General features: G+C 33.9%; 1 protein-coding gene across 1 annotated transcript in view; it reads left to right on the top strand.

Moving 5' to 3' along the window:
- Nucleotides 1-399: 399 nt before the first annotated feature.
- The window catches only part of LOC142349237 (exonuclease 3'-5' domain-containing protein 2-like), a 57,885-nt gene continuing 33,899 nt past the window's right edge, over nucleotides 400-24,385 (top strand). Inside the window, exons 1-6 of the mRNA XM_075400665.1 lie at nucleotides 400-553; nucleotides 4,026-4,183; nucleotides 4,373-4,653; nucleotides 11,600-11,728; nucleotides 12,105-12,336; nucleotides 12,845-13,058. Coding sequence (XP_075256780.1) covers nucleotides 490-553; nucleotides 4,026-4,183; nucleotides 4,373-4,653; nucleotides 11,600-11,728; nucleotides 12,105-12,336; nucleotides 12,845-13,058 — 1,078 coding nt within the window. The 5' untranslated portion in view covers nucleotides 400-489. The remainder of the gene's footprint in view (nucleotides 554-4,025; nucleotides 4,184-4,372; nucleotides 4,654-11,599; nucleotides 11,729-12,104; nucleotides 12,337-12,844; nucleotides 13,059-24,385) is intronic.

Here is a 24,385-nt window from a genome sequence, read left to right as displayed (position 1 = left end):
AAATAATTTTTGGGTTTTTCTATCTGTTCCTCATTTGGTAGACAATTATGCCAAAATTGTGGATGGGCGGGGTCGGAATCTTATGTGCCATCGCACATTACCGAGCCGCCTTGTTTATTTATAAATTTGCTCTGTTGATCTTAACTTTAAGAAGTGACCGTTTTCTACGCCATAAAGACTGATTCAATTGAATCAAATCATTAAATGTGATTAGAATATAAGCGGAATGCAATACCAAGATTTGTCTATCTTTATAATTTGTCACAAATATTGTTTCATTGCTCAATTTGTTTTTTATAAGCAATGCACAGATTTTATTTTTTAGATTTTATGCTCAGTAAATTGGCCAACATATAACTGAAAAACTTCTGCTTGTGTTCGTTTGTTTTAAGAAGTTTGTTATGGTTTGTCTTACTTTCTGATCCTGTTTTGATTTTAAACATTTTTCAGATAACGTTGTTGGTCAAGATTCTCTATGTATGGACAGTTATGAGTAGAGGCCAGATTTTAACTCAATCTCAATTATTGGCAACTTTTGGCTTCTCCGCGTTAGGTTAGTTTGCTTTTGTTCGCAGTTTCTATGGTCGCTAGTTAAGTTGTCCGAACTTGGTTCTCACTGAGATCGACACAAATACTTTGTTGAATATTTTCGGTCACTTGATGCACGTATCTGCATTAATTTACTTGACCTTAATTGAATTTTTGATTGACGCCACAAGCGTTCTTCAGGACGAATCCTTTCTTTTCAGAACTTTATGAGCTAGCAATGTTTCTACTTCAATAGTGGCCTGATTGGTAGATGGAACGGTTTCTTTCATTGTTCAAACATTCCTTTAGAAATGGGGGAATATGCAAGCCAGTTTCTTTTTTTTCGGTGAAATTCGCACCTTTTTTTGCATTTGGAAAGCCGAGAAGGGTATCAAATTAAAGCCCCCCGCCCTACTGCATTCTGTTCTTATTATAAAGGTCGCTCTGCCATCCTGACCCGCAGCGGAAAGGGTGGGTTGTTTGTTATTTTTTTCAAAGTTTTGCACTAACTGTAAAGATATACTTGCTACCGGAGCTTAGTTATATATTCTTATGTTTTGAAAAGAGTGCTCTGCTTGCGAAAGCGACATCAAAAACTCGAAAAACAATTTTTGTTTTGTTGTTTTGAGAAAATGAAGGCACCTTGTCTATATGGACTATTTTTCTGTTTTATTAGTATTTTTTAAAATCTTTAAATCTGGTTGCCTCAACAGATTTAGTCAAAATCTTTTTTTAATCTTCAACTTAAGCGCAGCCGGCAAAAGTGATAAGCAACGAGGGATGATGAATTATGAATCGAAACCAATACTATTGGCGACAAAATGTTTTTCAACACTTTATAGGAGTATTACATTAACAATTAATCTTTCCATTGATTGGCAGAATCAGATTAGAATTGAGCATAAGCATCCAACGCAATCAAATTCTTTGCTTGGTATAAATTTTCAAAAAAGTTGATATTCCTGAACTGATGCAATTTCAATTCCAATGAAGTGATTCGACCCATGGTTTGTCGCTAAATATGAATTAGTGATTTTCTGTAGCATGAACAAAATTATGCGAGCCTTGTTGTTTTCTATGTCACAGCCTTGTCAGACACTTTAAGATGTAGTGTTTGCTAGGAATTTCAATTAACTTGGATATCAACCGATTTATAAGATCCCAATAAGGCGTCACGATAAAGCGCCCAAGTACTTGGAAAATATCCCGATATACGAAAAAAAGGTCAGTAAATGAACGTACGAGCTTTAAATTTAAAAGTTTTTTTGAATTTGTTTTTTTCTAGGAGCTATTGAGGTTTAATGTTTTGTAAACATTTGATATTTGACTTGATTCTGTTCACTTTTAGCGTTCAATTGAAGGTTTTTGTATAAAACTGATGTTTCAAATTATGTGTTGAGCTAAGATTTGGAATAATTACGTGCTTTTAACGGATGCTGAGCAATTGAAAGGCTAGTTCTATCTCATCGTAGATTTCTACAACCAATAGAGGTCGCATTCTATCCGATCGGTGTTATCTTCTCACAATTTTTTTCACGTCAATTACAGGCCAGTCATTTTTTATGTCAATCCTTAAATAGAAACAGATTCTATGTACGTTCAGATGGATCCCAATAAACATATATTTTGTTTTCGAAGAATTGCGCATATTTTTGCGCAGAGTTTTGCCTTCATTTGTTTCACTTTTTTGTGCCTTATGAACTTAGTCTTATTAAACAACAATCCAAAGGTCTTCCGAAACAGGAATAAGTGAACCTATTCAATGCCTTGTTATTACTAAATGGTTGATATTACTAAACTATTTAAACAAAAATATCTAATTTTTTCTCGTTTCATTCACAGTTCTGTCAACTTGTAGCTCGTTTGCACAAATGAGAGGTCCCATGTTGCTTCAAATGAAACGAATCTAATCTATTGGGTGGTTTTTATACGAGTTTTCATAAAAATTTTGTTTGGTAATATATGTGGTTTTTTGAAGTCTTGCACTTCATCACAATTATGACAGGTTCCCTTAGCGTTGAAAAGAGGGCCATTTGATCATTTTTAAAATTGAGGTTTGATTGATTTGTTTTTGCATGTATTTGTTTGCGGTCGAAAAAATTATTCGGGCTGATGAGAGGTATCATTGGCTTCCTTTTGAGGTATAAATGAACCATTTTAGTGGCTTCAATTGATAGCTATTGACTTGAATGACTCTGAATTTATTTGGTTGTCAGAGTGCTTGTTTTTGGCCCTTTATCTTGTTTTTTGTCAACTTCAAACGTAGTCTTATCAATGACTATTGCCATCCACTCTCTTGTTAATCAAATATTTAACTATCTGTTTGATGTTTTAATTTAGTTCTTTACAGAGTTTTTGTTACTGGTCAATATTTTTGGTTCTGTTTGCTGTATTTTCAAATAGTCCTTCTAGTGAAATATCGCACAGATAATCAGATAAGACGCAAGTGGAAATGATAATTTTTGCAGGTAATGGCAAATAATTTGAATGGCTTTATTACTTTGTTTTTGTAAGTTGTTTGTAACTTTTTGAGTTTTTCCTGCATTGGTTTTCATTTTGTAGTTTTATTGCTGATTCCCACCAATGACATGTCCCTTCGGTTTCCAAAAGAGTTAATCATAACTCAAACAATTGGTTTCGAATAGTATTTAGTTTTCTGTCTTTCTTTTGGTAGATATTTATTTCAAAAATATGGATTAGCAGGGTCAAAACATTGTGTCCATATGTGTTACGGGACATTACCGAACCTCTTTGTTTTTTACAATGTGTTTTTACACATTAATCAAAGTTTTCAGAAATAGATAATTCGCCTAGATGTCTCCAAGCGAGATTAACGCGGCAATGTCGCAGTGGCCAGTGAGACTACTGAGACTCATGTGATCAAATTAACCAAAGCGATTAGTAAGGCAAAGCATGCTTTCGATATGCTTTTTGTTATTCTGTAATCGGATTGCTGAACCCTAATATCAATCAATTTTCCTTTAATTGGGCATCGTGGCATTAGTTGAAATGGGATAAAAAATTTTTTAGTACTGTTAGTCGTGCCTGTCAATGTCAACAATACATGTTGCGGGTTATCAAAACGCAGTTTAGGCAGACACTCATTTGTAGGCGCTTAGGAAATTTTTCGGGCCAACAGAAGCCGTATCAAGAAAGCTGTGCCAAAATTGATTTAATGTTATATTGCGACAATATGAGAGATTTTGCGACAGTTCCAAAAAGCGTATAAAAGATTTTATAAAAATGCATTTTTGTGGCTTATGGCTAAACTTGTTGCTCCAAGTGGTTAAACATGTCCTAATGTTACTATTTTTGTTTTTGAAGTTTTAGTTGTCGATTATCGGTGTTTTCGGCGTGATTTTTGGGTCATATTACATAATCAAACCAACTATCTTCATTTTATCTCAACGGCCAGCCAATCTTTTGCGTTAGTGAAAGGAACGGTGATAAAAATCACTCAAGATAGTCAATAGTAATGTTGTGATGTTTTGTTTCAGGTTTGATTTTTGGAGTGCGCGTGTATCAGTTTCTGAAGAAGTGCGGTTCTTTGTTTCATGAAATTTTGCTGTTGGAGTTGAAACCAGTTCTGGTCCAAGACATTTTACAACTGAAGTCATGCATTCCTCACATCAGAGAACAGACTCAAAAATTTTCTGTGAGAATTTCGAAATTAAACTTTGGTTAGGGCTAAACTGATACAAGTTAGCTGATAAGATAACGATGCTTATTTTTGCGATCCTTGATATGTTATAACGTGTTATATCTTTGCTATTGAGATCCTCTAGGATAAAAGCAGGTGGTAAACCCTTTTTCGACGTTTTTTAATTTTAATTATGTATATTAGGTGATCGGATTCGACTGTGAGTGGGGATCCAACTTGAACAATGATTCTGCTAACAGAAGTGATTGGATCGAAGCTCTGAGCTATGATAAAAACGACTCATCATCACAGGAGTGGCTTCAAGAAAGACTGGAAAAACTCTCTTTGATTCAGATAGCTCTTTGTGATGGTTCTGTGTATGTTCTTCAATTGAGAGCTCTTCTACAGCAGAGTATCAATGAAGAACCAAGTGTTTATTCTGATAACCCGCTGGGGGAGTTAGCGGAGTTATTAGTCGATGCGAGGTAAATATAAGTCAGCATTATTAACAGCCTCAAAGAGAAAGTTGGGGCTATTATTGGCCGTTTGTTGATTTTTACCGGATGTAACTGGAAGGCGAAAGCTCGATTAGGCGAACCCAATTTTCGTAGCTATTGGGCAAAAAATTCCAATTAAAATTCTGTGGAAATTAGGCGAAAACAATTAAAACATTTATATATGGTACTTCAGACTATACTGGACTCTATAAAGTGTTAAGTTGTTTCTAAAATTGTCTTTACATGATAATAACTTACAAAAACACAGTCTAAAGTTTTAGAAGTATTGAGCGTTTGCAGCTTTTTTCTCGATTTTTTTTCCATACCATAGCCCTGAGCTATTTAGAACAATGCAAAACATTTTTCATCTTGTCCACTCGTTTTCTTCTAAATATTGCCAAAATTATATTCCATGGTGTTTACGAGGGTTATAGAAATGCAATAGTTTGAAAAAAAAACAGTACATTTTACAGGCTTTCAAACTCATTTTCATGTAAAGACAATAGTTAGGGACACGCTTACGTTGGTGCATCAAACGGATTTTGAGCGACATCTATGTATTTCACTTGTTTTTTTTCGGATTTCCGCAAAATGTTTGGTGAAAATTTTTGCCTAATATCTATAAAAATTGGCCTCAACAAATCGAGCTTGGCTAGTATCCTAAGCCCCAGTTTTGATCTGAAAGCGAAACTGAGTGAAATTGTCATGTGAAGTAACTTCTCAGCTATTTTTTGTTGATGCGCTGAGTTGATTCAATGACTTTGCAACTTTGAAATGTGTTTTTTTAATCAATGCTGCATACAGAGAACCGTTTGTTTGTCTAGTTGGCTCTATTGTTTCCTTTTGGTTTAGTTTTTTTGTAGTAATGTTTTTAAATTGAAGCTGCATCAATATGTGTGACAGTCTGTAATTGATATTTTAGTGGGTTTTTTTTCTAGAGATCAACAATGCGTTTCAATTTCAAAATAGGCTGATTGGTCTCAACTTTTCAGTTCATTTAAAGTTTTGTTAATTAATTTTTCAAATGTTTCAGCCAATCGTTTCGTAATGAGTGTACATGGTGACCTTAAATGTCTGTTTTTGACATGAGTTATTTTTTAATATGAGATAGTGCACATTCTAGATTTTGGAGGATTTTGTCCAGTTTTTTGTGTTTATTTTGTTAGATTAAATATGAACATCCTTCCTACTCACCGTCAGGTATTTGAACTTTGTGTTAATTAATTTTTTCATTATTGATTTTTTCCCGTTTTTTTGACATTATTGGCAAATTTTTCGACGTTTGGCATCTTTAAATTATTTTCATTGTTTTATGTTGACATGAGGATGAAGGATAAACAATTTTTCTGAACCTTCAATAATAGATAATGAAATCAACTTGTTCTAGTTAATTTTTTAAAATCGGATTTTCAAGTTGTAAACTTATGAAGATGCCCTTTGTAGTTTTTTTACAATGTATCCGTTACCGCCACATGCTAGATTTTGGGACCTTTTTTATGCAATATATATGCTAAGTTGTCGGCATAACCTACAATATTATTAGCTCTGCCTTTCTGAATTGTTGAATGAAATTAAAGACTAGCCTTTTGCTTATATTCTTTTCAATAGTTTTGTTTGCTGTTGATTTCCTTTAACAATTTGCCGCGCTAATTTTTTTTAATTTAAGATTTTTTTAAAATTTAAATTGCAGTTTATCATTATCTGCCGCGTTTCTTGTGGCGTTGAAGTTTTGGCAATAAGCGGGTTTTTTTTTACCTTTGTTTCCTTCATGATTTTTTTCTGATAAATTTATATATTGCAATAGTTTGAATTCATTTTGACAAAGATATCAACAGAGTAGTTTTTGATATTTTTTAAATTTATGCGATGCCAAGATGTTATTATTTTGAGAACTTAATTTTGGTTCTTTTTTTATAATTCAGTTAAATTTGGACGAATTCTATCTGCATGCTTTCCCAATGTGTGTTTGGGGTCTTACAGTCAATTGGACAGCCTCAATTCTTTCGGCAATTTTAGTAGTCCGGCCAGTTTAGAGTGTGTTAGTATTCGTCCATCTTAAAATGTTTAACTGTTTTTCAACTTTTCCAGATGTTCCTAATACAACAATTTTGTGGTTTCGAGATTTCAGTATTTTTGCTGTGAAGTTTTTTTCATTTGATTTAATGCTTTGTGGCTTTTAGATTTGGTTCCTGAATGAGGTGGTAATTGTTTTTTATTTGCTTCCGTACATCATGTCAATTCTGAACTGTTTCTTTTACGACGTTGGTTTACGTTTTTTAAAAATATTTAAGCTGAATAATTTTTGGTATGGCAAAGAATAGTTGTTTTCAGACACAATATAATGTTCAAGGCTGCAATTACTGTTTTTTTGACAGGGTGTGGCAATTAGAATGGCTTCCAGAGTTCTTGGTGCGACCATATGGCGTCATGATTGCTTCGAATCTGCTCTTTGTTCATTTATGCGATTTGGACTGAATTACTTGCGTGAGGTCATTTTTCACTCACTGGAGCGATTGTTTTTCATTTGTGTGAATTAGTTTTGTATCAGATGTGCCTTCACTCACTCACGTTAATTCAAGAAGGTAAAGTTTACTGAGTGTATTTCACTCTTATTTAAAATCATTTGAGAGCAGCCATAACTTGAACTGGTTTTTATAATAACATCTCAGCGATTAATTTGAAAAAGGTAAACTTCTTTTCCGGTCTGCTTTTTTAAATTTTTTTGAGACTGCAAATCTACAAAGCTATTGAGGCTCTTTTCTGAGAATCTGCCAGCTATGTGATAGTTTTTAGATACAGAAGAGTTGTGATAATTTTTAGATACAGCATGCGCATTTTGAAGATTCCTTGTTCAATGAACATAAAATTATTTATTATTTTCCCGATTAAATTTATAGGCTGTTTGTACTAATGATTATATGATTATTTGTACGTTTTTAGGTAAATTTGTTAAATATCTTGCTTGTAAAGCGAGGAATACTTTTTCATCAAACATTTTTGTCTTTATAGTTGCAATTTTTATCTATAGTGCTGATCTGTTTGATTTGAGAGGTCAAATCTCTGCTGCTGTTCGATTTGATTTATAGCGGGCGTTTGAATTTAAATTGAGTTGGTAAATTGGTTTAACACGAGCGTTTAATTTGATCTAAAGCGAGCATAGCCGCTTTGCATCAATTAATTTGATCGTAGCAATATTGTTATACTTTTGATAATGAGATCTGTTAACATAAGGTCCGATTTCTAATGTCTTTTCATATATTTTTCTTGTCAACCCAACAATCAAAATGTACTTACGCAATTTTTTTTGTTTTTTTATGGCCGGGGGCATTGTTGCGTCAGCAGGAACAAAAAATTAGCGGTAGCAACAATTCCTCAAAAGCGAGATCTTTTTGACCCTCATGTGCCTTCCACGAACGAAGTTAAAGTTTGTTTAAATAATGCTGGTATTGGTATTTTTACTTCTAGTGGGTGACGAACCCAGCTCTATTCTTATCGTACAAAGTCTTTAGTAGCCCTTCTTTTGTTTCAAAAACAATCGCTCCAAACTTGAAAATGGAAACAGAAGGATTGTGGAGTGATGACACTAATACCTAGGGTACTTTCGCTTAGAGTTTTCAATAACATGAACTTTTTTCTTTAAAAATTTAGAGCATCTGGGTAACACTCCCAACTCTGACTAACACTCCCACCAAACACTTCGTCACCCTTGAATGTTCCTTATATTCCCAACAAGCAAAATAAATCAGAATTTTTTTACCAGCTCGCCATCAATATCGACAATTCAATAATTAAGAACGAGAAAATTGTTCTAGTACGGGATTACTGCAAGTTTTTTGAAACAACCTTCAAAGATGTAAACTTGACACGATAGTTATTGCATATGACTTATAATTCAAAAATCAAAGCAATCTCACACGCATTAACAGATCCAACAATGCCAAAAGTGGTCGATCACACTATATCTGTTTGTCTTCTATATTAGACGCGCAGGTGATAACATAAAATAATTTTGTATAGTTTTAGTTTTCACAAATTTTATATCAGAACAGAGCAAAATCTTCTGCGTTAACCTTCAACGATAGAAAAGAAAACGATTGTTCTCTTGAATTCAAAGAATCCTTCATTATAAAGAGTGGAGTAATTTGTTAACGTGTAGATATCATGTTGGATATGTTGCTAAATTATACTAAAAAGTTATGTTAAAGGATGAAAACATTTGATGAGACAAGTTGATCTAAAGGATGTTGATTTAAAGCAGCTGACGATAGATAGCGAAAAAATTTTCATGAGTTTTGAAGATATTTTGAAATCAACGAACAATCAGTTGTTCAAGGTAATGATTTTAGCCTTTTTCAATGAGACTTGGTTGTTGAAACTGATAGGAAGAAACGATTATTGATGAATGAAATCAGTCCGAAACCCGGACAAACCGAAGGCGATTATTTTTAGCGTTAAAAATGTACTTGCGCATTATGTAACAGGCTGGAAAATTGCAATATTCTAAACTACTGCTTTTCAGCATTTGACGACTATAAGGGACCTTTGGCAACTTTATCAAACTCATCTAATTTCACAAATATACGTTTTAGTTTTGTTTACCTGTGACAGATTGCTTCGATGCGTTCAAAATGCTCGGTAAGAATACAACTAGTGGACCATCCAATGGGCCTAAGGGTGCATCCCTCGTTGGGGTCTTGTAGATGCCAGCCTTGTCATTTCTACGCATCTATATATTTTTAAGTCAATTTGCTTTCATCAATTTTTCAGATGATTTAAAAATATCATATGTTAATCTCTTGTATAAAAAGGAGAACCCGTGAAAACCAATTTAACTATCTTGCTATTTCAATTGCTCTATGCATTTCTTTTTTTAAAATTAATCATTTTCCTCAATATCTCGAGGACAATAGTTTACTCAGTAAACGACAATAGTTTACTCAGTAATATGTTTAATATTTGATTCCTTAATAATTTACTAAATACAACTGAAGCAAAACTGAAGAGGACCATTTTCTGCTGCTTTAATAGACATTTCCAAGGCTTTCAATTCAATTCAATTAAAGAATTGGGACTTTAAGATAGATGTTCTTGGTTTTGATGAAAGCTCATAATAAAGTTTAACCTGTTTTTAAATCTGCCGGGAATTTGTCCTCCTGGACAGTAGCAGACGAATTATCAATTACAAGAATGTTACCCCAAGGAACTGTTCAAGGGCCATTTCTGTTTTTGATTTGTATAGCAATGATATGACCTCAAGAGTAGACGAGCAAACTGATTTAATTCAGCATGCTGAGATATAATGTTAACTTCTGATATATATCATTGAATAAAAGAAAAATAAAATTCGTGATTAACACCTATAACCTTATTGTCTTTTAATTAACATCAACTTATGTTAACACTTCTAAAACCTAATTTTTTATATTTGTTAAATGCAGAAGAAAGTCATTCGTGAAACGCAGAAGAAAGTCATTCGTGAAACAAAGTCTTATAAATTTAACTCCGATCATGAAGAGTTCGAATTGATGGTAACTTGAGTTTCCATGGCGAAAAAAACACCTACTTTATAATGGTTCAAAAATTAATGCATGTGTGTTCTTAGAAAAGCAGCTCAATTGTGCGGCGTTAAGAGCAAAATGTATTTGGCACAATTTTGATTTGATTCGATACCTCCAATGTATTCTGAATATTTTTCCCTCTAGTTTCTTCAAATCAAAATACTGCTTTACAATTGGAAAATTGAGAAGACATTGCTGCCAGCTTTACACCAGAATTTGTTTGGCCCTTAATAACTTGCCTTTTTCATCAATCTAAAATATCAAAGAATATGTTCTCGCGGGATAAGTTCAGTTTTACTAAATTGCAGAACTCATTTAATTTACTCGATTAGCAATCAGAGACAGGAATATTATAACAAACAAAAAGAAAAACAAAACAAAAATGTAACTTGTTTAAAAAGTTAGGCCCATTCAATATTTCAATCAGATCATTGTTTGTGCAAGGTTATTTGTTCATCATGGCGTGTCTTTAACTTTAAAGGGAGTTACAATTTTTGGTAGTTGTTGGGTTGGCGCTAAATGTATTTTTAATAGCCGCACAGCGATAGCTGGGGCTATTATTGACCTTCTCTTGGTTTTTTTTTACAATTCAAAGAATTTGAATTGTATTGGGGCGCTGTCTTTTTTTAAGATCTGTTCACACATTTTCATGATTTTTGAAGTCAAATTTGGGTAGTGATTTTGGTCACGCCGAAACAGGAAATGGAGTGAAAAAGCGAGTGGTTTTGCGGCGTGAAATTTTTTCGCTCTAAATTTTAAGTAGAGTGAGAAAACGGTGTTTGAACAAAAATTTGCTTTCTCGCAAGTGGTTTGTTCACATGCGGCAATTTCACTCTGATTTTTACTGTTTTGATTTTTTGGATCGGATTTTTTTTCTAAATGGTTCTCCCAATCCATTCATAGTCCGTTCTAGGTCTAGTTTTTGTTTAGTCAATGAAAATTCTTTGAATTGTACGTCAGGACTTGTCATGCTATGTTTTGGTCACACTTGACTTACCTCACTCTCAAAAATGACTTCCGCACTTTGAAATTGACTTTTATTTACTTTTATTCAAAGAGATGAATGGGTGTGTGTCACTCTAAATGAAGGTTAGTAGAGAGCAGCTAATGGAGGCAACAAAAACATACAGATTTTTTATCAAAATATAACATATCAGCCTTAAATGAAAAGACGAATTTTTTTGGTTAGTCTTTTTACTGTTTTTTTAGACTGCAGATCTACGAAGCTATTACGGTTATTTTCTGGCAATCTGCCAGCTATGTTTTGTTATTTCAAGTAATGTTTCTTTATGTATTGATCATTGAGAAATCCTAACAAGCAAAATAGTCCAGACTTTGAGCTGAATAATGTTGGAGTGAACTTCATTTGTTTACAGTATTGTGAAGGTGGGTGTGGGAATTGAAAATGACGCGAAGAGGATGTTGGAGGTGTTGAACATCCCGCTTAACTCCTGGCTGGACCTCCGGTTTCTCCCACTTGAGTTCAACCAGATCAATTTGAAAAAGTAAGCGTTACTCAACAAAAAAACTTTGAATCTTTTATATCGGCGTGAAATTGATTATTGCTTTCACTGAGTCCACAAATGATAAGAAAGCTGTCTGAGTACTCGTAGTTCTAATTATCAATTGTAACGTTATTGTCATTATGTTACACTTTTCCTATTCATGTTGATTAAAAATTCTGAATATTCTCCACACCATGTTCTTTCTAACTATGATCGTGGGTTCTTTGTGAATTACTGAAAAATACATCCTGTTCGCAATTTAGAAAATTGGTCGTCTCTCTAAGTGAAACTATTGGTACAATTAGAGGCAATAGTTAAACTAAAGTTGAGACATTTTGTAGCGCTGTCTTTCAATAATTACGCCGTGTCGTTTCAGTATGGGTCTGGCTAAATTAAGTCAACATCTTCTTGGCACCGAGATAAGCAAAGATCTGCAGTTATCTAACTGGACTTTGAGTCAACTCTCAGATGCACAAGTTAAGTATGCTGCCAACGATGCTCTAGTCTCTCTCAGGGTCTACGTGAAATTCTTCACTCTCTATCACAATAGCTATGAAGACTTCACGCGGAGGCTACATCCTTTTCTTAATCAGAGATATAAAGTTAAGGTACGGCTATGACTTCGCTTTCAATGATTTCAAATAAATTAATGTCCTTGAAAACCTGTTTATGTAGTGAACTATTTAATCTGGCCTGAAAATTCTGTAATATGGCAAGGAATTTGCTTTTTAATGAGTTTTCGATTCTGTGGTGATTTTTGATTTTGATACAGAATCCCGTGAAACAAGATTGAAAAGCACGTTTTTAATCACGCATTTGAGATCGGTTTCAGAAAAAAAAACACCTCATTTTAGGCAGGAAAAAAACTAAGGAAAAATTACCCCCCCCCCCCCCAAAAAAAAAATACATAAAATAAAACTCCTCTTGACTTTTTGAAGAGGTGCGCATTTAGGTTGTTTGGCCAATGCCGTGTGCCTTAGCGGCCCGTGGGACTTGATATGAAACTATCACAACCAAACAAATTAATACGACTGAAATTCAATGTCAATATGGGGCTTTTTTCTCCGTTGAGGTTTTTTCTAGGCTAGTTTGAGATTTGGTTCTGTTTTTCTTTAGAGTTCAAACAGCCAAAAAAATTCCAAACAGTCAAAGAAGCCTGTCAACAAAGAACTAGGAGATTTTCCAACAGAAGAGAACATTTCCATCAAGTACTTGTTCAGGAGCAAGACTGAGATATACTCAAATGGTAGTCTCTTAGCCCCAGATGGACAGCTTCTTTGTACTTGTAGTCTGAACAAACTCAAGTGGTACTGTCTCAAAGGATTGGGAGGTATGTTGCTCATAATATATTTATGACTTACAGCATGTAATAAACTTTACTCTAGAAAGGATGCAAATTAATTAACGTCAAAAAAGATTAAAAGCATTCAAGTCTACATTTTAGCTATGACAGTATCCCATGGGTGTGTAGGAAATTAGGCGACAGCCCGATTGGGTAAAAGGAAATAGTAAAATCCACCTCACTTAACTTTTTCTAGAAGAAATATGTCAGTCACAAATCGTGAGAAACGTTCAAAATTTTTGATTCAAAGTGCTGATTTTGAACTTCAGTGGATTCGTTGTTGAGAGCTGATTCAATTTGAAGTCGTTGATATTGAATAAAGATTCACAGGAAATCTAGATCGCAATAAATGCTACAGATTGCTTTGATATTTTTCGCACTTTATCTTCCATCTTCAGAGGTAATTATTGTTCCAAGCTCCTTATTTTTTGGAGTTAGGAACTATATGGTACTCTGGCTTTTTTGTTCAGTCGAATTTGGCTGATCGATATCTAACGGAGACATACAAGAGTGGTATCATTGAAATACCCATGAAAAACTGCATCGATTCGCGAAGAGACATTTCATTTGTTAAATTTCTCGAGTATAAATCGAGGTTTAAATTTTTAAAACCTTATTTCACCTTATCTCTTCGTAATTAGTGAATCATTTCGATCTGTGCCTCCAGCTTATTGGGTGCGTATTATGTGAAATTATTTGAACCCAGAATTGATCGTGCCATGTATTGCAATGACTAACTATGTAATGGAACGTGTTCTGCAGATGAGTGGTGCATAAATGACAGTGGAGAATGGAGGGGTCAATAACCGAAAAGACCCAAATGAGTACATAAACTTGTTTATTGGGTATCAAAAAAGTACTCAACAAATTTGCTTTTTAAAATGGCTCGAAGAACATAAACTGCGTTTTAATTTTGTGTGACGTAAGAACAATTCCGAAATACTTTTAGAAATATGTTTATGCTCCTCATCAGACTAAAATGAGGTTGCGAATTGCGTACGATTTCAGATTGCCAAATGGAGTAGATTTAACAGTTTTCAATTTGTCTTGAGTTTCCATAATATTTCTTTTTATTTTATCTAAAGGGACAATTTTGATGCAAGATATGTTTTATCTAAACCGATTTTAATCTTTGGCAAAAGTTTTGAGGCAAACCTAAATTTGAAAGAGTTTTGAGCAAAGTTTATCTGTTTTAAAACAGCCTCAAGAAGATATACATTCCTTGAATTTGATTTTCATCTTGTTTTGAGAGCGAGTTTACAAATGTTTTTTCTTTTAAAAAATCGAGCTCTTTTGAACCGTCAGAACTTTTGTAGCAGCTATTCAACTACACTATTGTTTAAGCTAAATGGTTTTCGCAACACACTTTCTTAAAGCCCTTGTTTTCCTCCTTTATGGTCTCCTGAACTTCAAAGAAAAAGTCAAAGTGGGTTATAGAAAGGTGATTTTCGTCCATTCAGAGCAGAAATTTTCTGGTTCTTATTTATGTATGGATATCATCAAACTGAATTTTTTTAAAAGCTGAAAACATTTTTTTCACTTTTCTTTATGTTTCGCCAATTTAGAACTTTTATCAGTTTTTTTAAAAATTTAAATACATGAAAAAGATCGCACATCTAGTTTAAACATTTTTTTCTTTGACATCTGATAGATTGGAACATTATAAGGTTTATATGTCCGGTGTCTCTCTGATTATGGTAAAAGATCATGATCTAAGTTTATATGGTTATATATGATTAAATCTGGGCTTAGGTAAACCTAGTTAATTTTTTTAAGCAAGAGATTAAAACAACAATGGCTAACTTTAATGCACATGGGTTATATGAGCGCCTAGTTATATGGATGTGAAAAGGTACCGAAGAAACGTTGTTTTCGATTTAAAAAAATGTGTCTAGAATTTTTGTAGCAATTTGAGTTATTAATTGCTCTTGAACTAAGTTCATAGCAATTATTAATAGCCGACCTCATCTTCTCAGCCGGCTATTATAGCGCTCCTATTTTTTTTACTTCGTCGAACAAAAAAATGTTTCGCTTTACCTCATTTTGCCGCTTTTTCAACATTTTGCGTGAAATATTTTTTACTTCTCTAGGCTCTTTTACTTCTCTATTTGAATGTCGTTCCTATAAGTCTCAGTTACCATCTCTAATGCTTATTGGTATTGGTAGAAGCCCCTGTAGCCTATCTCTAAGAAACAGAAGTATGTTCAACTACGAAATGCCATCAAAATAACTCGGACTTAAATGTTTTTATTAAAAAAATCTTTTTTTCAACATCTTCTATTCTTTCAATCCCAATCATGCTAATTGGAATCAACTGCGGCTATCTGCCGGGTGTTTTTGTAAACGTGTGTGTCTTTTTATGCAAAATTTTTGCTTGACACTTTTGACTTTTACGCCCTTGACTTTCTGCGTTTCGCGTGATCTTAAATTCTCTCTCAATAACAATTTCAAGCAGCTGAAATCAATTGGCGGCAATTAAATACAAAAAGTCAAATCAAAAGTGCGCCAAAACTGCTGCCATTTTTCGCTTTAAAGTTTAATAGTGGTATATGTTAACCTCTAATGTGGTTATTTGAAGCCCATTATTGAACTTCTTAGTCCCATTTAAGCTCCCGCTCCCCCCCTGACTGAAGCAGACTGCAATTGATTAGAGCTCCCACTAGTCGTTCGAGAGAGCAATTCTTCCGACGTTTAGTCGGTTATGTTTTTTTAAAGTAAATAAAGTTCTGATGTCTCATTTTTATACTCTCAAAAAATTCAAAGCAAATCATTTAAATCTGGTAATTGAAATTGAATTGGTTCTGTGCACTAACGTAAAATATTCAAAGTATCTAACACAAAACATGCATGTTATGGTGTTTCGACATACTACTAACTATTGACCCAAAAAAATGGTTTTTAGTTTTTATATTCAATCCTCATCACCAAAAAATAGTTAAGCAGGACAAATTTTGACTGAAGTAAAAAATTTTCACTTTTGAAACTTCTCTCGACATTATTTTGTTGAAGTTTAAGGCAAAAACTACAAAAACGTACAGAAAAAAATCCTCGTTGGACAAAAAGTATAAATGAGACATGTAGGCTGGACCGCATTTCTTTTGTTCGACAAGAGTTCAAAGTAATTGGTTATTCAAAACTTTTCTTTCCAAACTATTCCAAAAAACTTAATTGACGCGTGAAAAACTGATTGTCTATGGAATTGAGCTAAGAGTTGGAGAGTTCAACGTACGTTGGACTCAAGATATTGCCATCTTCATGAAAATTGCTTAGTTTTGTACTTGACAGCTTTAATACTTATTGCGATTAAAATGAACAGAGTCAGTATAAAGAATTGAAGTCAGAAATAGAAACGGGATAAACCCATAAAGCCCAGTTTTAGATGCCCGCTATTTGAATGTCGTTCCTATAAGTCCCAGTTACCATCTCTAATGCTTATTGGTATTGGTAGAAGCCCATGTAGCCTATCTCTCAGAAACAAGTATGTTCAACTACGAAATGCCATCAAAATAACTCGGACTTAAATGTTTTTATTAAAAAAATCTTTTTTTCGACATCTTCTATTCTTTCAATCCCAATCATGCTAATTGGAATCAACTGCGGCTATCTGCCGGGTGTTTTTGTAAACGTGTGTGTCTTTTTATGCAAAATTTTTGCTTGACACTTTTGACTTTTACGCCCTTGACTTTCTGCGTTTCGCGTGATCTTAAATTCTCTCTCAATAACAATTTCAAGCAGCTGAAATCAATTGGCGGCAATTAAATACTAAAAGTCAAATCAAAAGTGCGCCGAAACTGCTGCCATTTTTCGCTTTAAAGTTTAATAGTGGTATATGTTAACCTCTAATGTGGTTATTTGAAGCCCATTATTGAACTTCTTAGTCCCATTTAAGCTCCCGCTCCCCCCCTGACTGAAGCAGACTGCAATTGATTAGAGCTCCCACTAGTCGTTCGAGAGAGCAATTCTTCCGACGTTTAGTCGGTTATGTTTTTTTAAAGTAAATAAAGTTCTGATGTCTCATTTTTATACTCTCAAAAAATTCAAAGCAAATCATTTAAATCTGGTAATTGAAATTGAATTGGTTCTGTGCACTAACGTAAAATATTCAAAGTATCTAACACAAAACATGCATGTTATGGTGTTTCGACATACTACTAACTGTTGACCCAAAAAATGGTTTTTAGTTTTTATATTCAATGCTCATCACCAAAAAATAGTTAAGCAGGACAAATTTTGACTGAAGTAAAAAATTTTCACTTTTGAAACTTCTCTCGACATTATTTTGTTGAAGTTTAAGGCAAAAACTACAAAAACGTACAGAAAAAAATCCTCGTTGGACAAAAAGTATAAATGAGACATGTAGGCTGGACCGCATTTCTTTTGTTCGACAAGAGTTCAAAGTAATTGGTTATTCAAAACTTTTCTTTCCAAACTATTCCAAAAAACTTAATTGACGCGTGAAAAACTGATTGTCTATGGAATTGAGCTAAGAGTTGGAGAGTTCAACGTACGTTCGACACAAGATATTGCCATCTTCATGAAAATTGCTTAGTTTTGTACTTGACAGCTTTAATACTTATTGCGATTAAAATGAACAGAGTCAGTATAAAGAATTGAAGTCAGAAATAGAAACGGGATAAACCCATAAAGCCCAGTTTTAGATGCCCGCTATTTGAATGTCGTTCCTATAAGTCTCAGTTACCATCTCTAATGCTTATTGGTATTGGTAGAAGCCCATGTAGCCTATCTCTAAGAAACAGAAGTATGTTCAACTACGAAATGCCATCAAAATAACTCGGACTTAAATGTTTTTATTAAAAAAATCTTTTTTTCGACATCTTCTATTCTTTCAATCCCAATCATGCTAATTGGAATCAACTGCGGCTATCTGCCGGGTGTTTTTGTAAACGTGTGTGTCTTTTTATGCAAAATTTTTGCTTGACACTTTTGACTTTTACGCCCTTGACTTTCTGCGTTTCGCGTGATCCTAAATTCTCTCTCAATAACAATTTCAAGCAGCTGAAATCAATTGGCGGCAATTAAATACTAAAAGTCGAATCAAAAGTGCGCCGAAACTGCTGCCATTTTTCGCTTTAAAGTTTAATAGTGGTATATGTTAACCTCTAATGTGGTTATTTGAAGCCCATTATTGAACTTCTTAGTCCCATTTAAGCTCCCGCTCCCCCCCCCCTGACTGAAGCAGACTGCAATTGATTAGAGCTCCCACTAGTCGTTCGAGAGAGCAATTCTTCCGACGTTTAGTCGGTTATGTTTTTTTTAAAGTAAATAAAGTTCTGATGTCTCATTTTTATACTCTCAAAAAATTCAAAGCAAATCATTTAAATCTGGTAATTGAAATTGAATTGGTTCTGTGCACTAACGTAAAATATTCAAAGTATCTAATACAAAACATGCATGTTTTGGTGTTTCGACATACTACTAACTATTGACCCAAAAAATGGTTTTTAGTTTTTATATTCAATCCTCATCACCAAAAAATAGTTAAGCAGGACAAATTTTGACTGAAGTAAAAAATTTTCACTTTTGAAACTTCTCTCGACATTATTTTGTTGAAGTTTAAGGCAAAAACGTACAGAAAAAAATCCTCGTTGGACAAAAAGTATAAATGAGACATGTAGGCTGGACCGCATTTCTTTTGTTCGACAAGAGTTCAAAGTAATTGGTTATTCAAAACGTTTCTTTCCAAACTATTCCAAAAAACTTAATTGACGCGTGAAAAACTGATTGTCTATGGAATTGAGCTAAGAGTTGGAGAGTTCAACGTACGTTGGACACAAGATATTGCCATCTTCATGAAAATTGCTTAGTTTTGTACTTGACAGCTTTAATACTTATTGCGATTAAAATGAACAGAGTCAGTATAAAGAATTGAAGTCAGAAATAGAAACGGGATAAACCCATAAAGCCCAGTTTTAGATGCCCGCTATTGGAATGTCGTTCCTATAAGTCTCAGTTACCATCTCTAATGCATATTGGTATTGGTAGAAGCCCATGTAGCCTATCTCTAAGAAACAGAAGTATGTTCAACTACGAAATGCCATCAAAATAACTCGGACTTAAATGTTTTTATTAAAAAAATCTTTTTTTCGAAATCTTCTATTCTTTCAATCCCAATCATGCTAATTGGAATCAACTGCGGCTATCTGCCGGGTATTTTTGTAAACGTGTGTGTCTTTTTATGCAAAATTTTTGCTTGACACTTTTGACTTTTACGCCCTTGACTTTCTGCGTTTCGCGTGATCTTAAATTCTCTCTCAATAACAATTTCAAGCAGCTGAAATCAATTGGCGGCAATTAAATACTAAAAGTCAAATCAAAAGTGCGCCGAAACTGCTGCCATTTTTCGCTTTAAAGTTTAATAGTGGTATATGTTAACCTCTAATGTGGTTATTTGAAGCCCATTATTGAACGTCTTAGTCCCATTTAAGCTCCCGCTCCCCCCCTGACTGAAGCAGACTGCAATTGATTAGAGCTCCCACTAGTCGTTCGAGAGAGCAATTCTTCCGACGTTTAGTCGGTTATGTTTTTTTTTAAAGTAAATAAAGTTCTGATGTCTCATTTTTATACTCTCAAAAAATTCAAAGCAAATCATTTAAATCTGGTAATTGAAATTGAATTGGTTCTGTGCACTAACGTAAAATATTCAAAGTATCTAACACAAAACATGCATGTTATGGTGTTTCGACATACTACTAACTATTGACCCAAAAAAATGGTTTTTAGTTTTTATATTCAATCCTCATCACCAAAAAATAGTTAAGCAGGACAAATTTTGACTGAAGTAAAAAATTTTCACTTTTGAAACTTCTCTCGACATTATTTTGTTGAAGTTTAAGGCAAAAACTACAAAAACGTACAGAAAAAAATCCTCGTTGGACAAAAAGTATAAATGAGACATGTAGGCTGGACCGCATTTCTTTTGTTCGACAAGAGTTCAAAGTAATGGGTTATTCAAAACTTTTCTTTCCAAACTATTCCAAAAAACTTAATTGACGCGTGAAAAACTGATTGTCTATGGAATTGAGCTAAGAGTTGGAGAGTTCAACGTACGTTGGACACAAGATATTGCCATCTTCATGAAAATTGCTTAGTTTTGTACTTGACAGCTTTAATACTTATTGCGATTAAAATGAACAGAGTCAGTATAAAGAATTGAAGTCAGAAATAGAAACGGGATAAACCCATAAAGCCCAGTTTTAGATGCCCGCTATTTGAATGTCGTTCCTATAAGTCTCAGTTACCATCTCTAATGCTTATTGGTATTGGTAGAAGCCCATGTAGCCTATCTCTAAGAAACGGAAGTATGTTCAACTACGAAATGCCATCAAAATAACTCGAACTTAAATGTTTTTATTAAAAAAATCTTTTTTTCGACATCTTCTATTCTTTCAATCCCAATCATGCTAATTGGAATCAACTGCGGCTATCTGCCGGGTGTTTTTGTAAACGTGTGTGTCTTTTTATGCAAAATTTTTGCTTGACACTTTTGACTTTTACGCCCTTGACTTTCTGCGTTTCGCGTGATCTTAAATTCTCTCTCAATAACAATTTCAAGCAGCTGAAATCAATTGGTGGCAATTAAATACTAAAAGTCAAATCAAAAGTGCGCCGAAACTGCTGCCATTTTTCGCTTTAAAGTTTAATAGTGGTATATGTTAACCTCTAATGTGGTTATTTGAAGCCCATTATTGAACTTCTTAGTCCCATTTAAGCTCCCGCTCCCCCCCTGACTGAAGCAGACTGCAATTGATTAGAGCTCCCACTAGTCGTTCGAGAGAGCAATTCTTCCGACGTTTAGTCGGTTATGTTTTTTTTAAAGTAAATAAAGTTCTGATGTCTCATTTTTATACTCTCAAAAAATTCAAAGCAAATCATTTAAATCTGGTAATTGAAATTGAATTGGTTCTGTGCACTAACGTAAAATATTCAAAGTATCTAACACAAAACATGCATGTTATGGTGTTTCGACATACTACTAACTATTGATCCAAAAAAATGGTTTTTAGTTTTTATATTCAATCCTCATCACCAAAAAATAGTTAAGCAGGACAAATTTTGACTGAAGTAAAAAATTTTCACTTTTGAAACTTCTCGACATTATTTTGTTGAAGTTTAAGGCAAAAACTACAAAAACGTACAGAAAAAAATCCTCGTTGGACAAAAAGTATAAATGAGACATGTAGGCTGGACCGCATTTCTTTTGTTCGACAAGAGTTCAAAGTAATTGGTTATTCAAAACTTTTCTTTCCAAACTATTCCAAAAAACTTAATTGACGCGTGAAAAACTGATTGTCTATGGAATTGAGCTAAGAGTTGGAGAGTTCAACGTACGTTGGACACAAGATATTGCCATCTTCTTGAAAATTGCTTAGTTTTGTACTTGACAGCTTTAATACTTATTGCGATTAAAATGAACAGAGTCAGTATAAAGAATTGAAGTCAGAAATAGAAACGGGATAAACCCATAAAGCCCAGTTTTAGATGCCCGCTATTTGAATGCCGTTCCTATAAGTCTCAGTTACCGTCTCTAATGCTTATTGGTATTGGCAGAAGCCCATGTAGCCTATCTCTAAGAAACAGAAGTATGTTCAACTACGAAATGCCATCAAAATAACTCGGACTTAAATGTTTTTATTAAAAAAATCTTTTTTTTCGACATCTTCTATTCTTTCAATCCCAACCCTGCTAATTGGAATCAACTGCGGCTATCTGCCGGGTGTTTTTGTAAACGTGTGTGTCTTTTTATGCAAAATTTTTGCTTGACACTTTTGACTTTTACGCCCTTGACTTTCTGCGTTTCGCGTGATCTTAAATTCTCTCTCAATAACAATTTCAAGCAGCTGAAATCAATTGGCGGCAATTAAATACTAAAAGTCAAATCAAAAGTGCGCCGAAACTGCTGCCATTTTTCGCTTTAAAGTTTAATAGTGGTATATGTTAACCTCTAATGTGGTTATTTGAAGCCCATTATTGAACTTCTTAGTCCCATTTAAGCTCCCGCTCCCCCCCTGACTGAAGCAGACTGCAATTGATTAGAGCTCCCACTAGTCGTTCGAGAGAGCAATTCTTCCGACGTTTAGTCGGTTATGTTTTTTTTAAAGTAAATAAAGTTCTGATGTCTCATTTTTATACTCTCAAAAAATTCAGAGCAAATCATTTAAATCTGGTAATTGAAATTGAATTGGTTCTGTGCACTAACGTAAAATATTCAAAGTATCTAACACAAAACATTCATGTTATGGTGTTTCGACATACTACTAACTATTGACCCAAAAAAATGGTTTTTAGTTTTTATATTCAATCCTCATCACCAAAAAATAGTTAAGCAGGACAAATTTTGACTGAAGTAAAAAATTTTCACTTTTGAAACTTCTCTCGACATTATTTTGTTGAAGTTTAAGGCAAAAACTACAAAAACGTACAGAAAAAAATCCTCGTTGGACAAAAAGTATAAATGAGACATGTAGGCTGGACCGCATTTCTTTTGTTCGACAAGAGTTCAAAGTAATTGGTTATTCAAAACTTTTCTTTCCAAACTATTCCAAAAAATTAATTGACGCGTGAAAAACTGATTGTCTATGGAATTGAGCTAAGAGTTGGAGAGTTCAACGTACGTTGGACACAAGATATTGCCATCTTCATGAAAATTGCTTAGTTTTGTACTTGACAGCTTTAATACTTATTGCGATTAAAATGAACAGAGTCAGTATAAAGAATTGAAGTCAGAAATAGAAACGGGATAAACCCATAAAGCCCAGTTTTAGATGCCCGCTATTTGAATGTCGTTCCTATAAGTCTCAGTTACCATCTCTAATGCTTATTGGTATTGGTAGAAGCCCATGTAGCCTATCTCTAAGAAACAGAAGTAGGTTCAACTACGAAATGCCATCAAAATAACTCGGACTTGAATGTTTTTATTAAAAAAATCTTTTTTTCGACATCTTCTATTCTTTCAATCCCAATCATGCTAATTGGAATCAACTGCGGCTATCTGCCGGATGTTTTTGTAAACGTGTGTGTCTTTTTATGTAAAATTTTTGCTTGACACTTTTTACTTTTACGCCCTTGACTTTCTGCGTTTCGCGTGATCTTAAATTCTCTCTCAATAACAATTTCAAGCAGCTGAAATCAATTGGCGGCAATTAAATACTAAAAGTCAAATCAAAAGTGCGCCGAAACTGCTGCCATTTTTCGCTTTAAAGTTTAATAGTGGTATATGTTAACCTCTAATGTGGTTATTTGAAGCCCATTATTGAACTTCTTAGTCCCATTTAAGCTCCCCCCCCCCCGACTGATATTTGCGAGCTTATTAATGCTTTCATAAATTTATGTGAGCAATTATATAGTCTCGATTACATGAAACCATTTTTTTTCGTTTAATTGTGTACTTGTACTATATCAAAAAGTATTTGACACTTTCCTATTTTTAGATTATTTTGGGCCAGTTTTTCTGCTATTTGACTTAAAATTGTTACTTTCTCCGCTTTGATGAGTTACGTCAGCAGATACTATTTGAAAAGTAAGATTTTGGCCAAATTGACTTCAAGTCATTCACAGAATTCTTCCTGCTTCTTTTTTAAATCTGCTATGTGTCTTTGCAATAGAACGTAAAATTCAGTGACGCCCGTGAAAATAAGTGTTTAGGTCAAACTGCTGAATAAAGTCAAAAGAAGAGAGCAAATGAAGTTATATGTTTATACATCATTTTGAAAGAGAGGGGAAAAGTTGGTGTGAAAAAGTATGATCTAAGCGAGCGAATTTGCTTCTCATTTGATTCGAATTACTTTTGATGCGTATTTGTGATGAAACTTGTTTAATTAAGTCCAATGTTACCCCATTATTCATAACTTTGAAATTTCTGATCATTTCTGTTTTGTACATTTCACATTATTTCGTTTGTGTTTTTTATTTGTTAAGACCCTTTCTACGGGTGTGGTTACTAGTAGGAGACACTAGATAGGGCCGTTTTTCGCGAAATCAATGTCACTTTTTTTCCAAATTTTGATTTGCTTTACTGTTTGTTTCCTGTCTGTCGAGTCGTTAGGGAATCATTGATTTATGAAAAACACTTTTTGAAGACCTATCCAGGATAATTGTTGTGACGTTCCTAGATTTTTAATCAACTCTCGTTGCCACATCAGTTGCATAACTTATGGATCAAATAGCTTGTTAGAATACGAAAATCTAGAACAGGCAAGGAAGTAAGGTAATCTCAATAGATGTCACTCTAAATGAAGGTTGGTCTCAGCTATAGGTAAAAAACTGAAATTTATCTTCGGTCTTTCTCAGTCTTTCGA

Source organism: Convolutriloba macropyga, chromosome 11 (assembly GCF_964194025.1).
Source record: "Convolutriloba macropyga chromosome 11, txConMacr16.3, whole genome shotgun sequence".
In the NCBI taxonomy this organism is placed as follows: Eukaryota; Metazoa; Xenacoelomorpha; order Acoela; family Convolutidae; genus Convolutriloba; species Convolutriloba macropyga.
The sequence above is the reverse complement of the archived record's forward strand: the minus strand, read 5'-3'. Positions and strand labels throughout refer to the sequence as shown.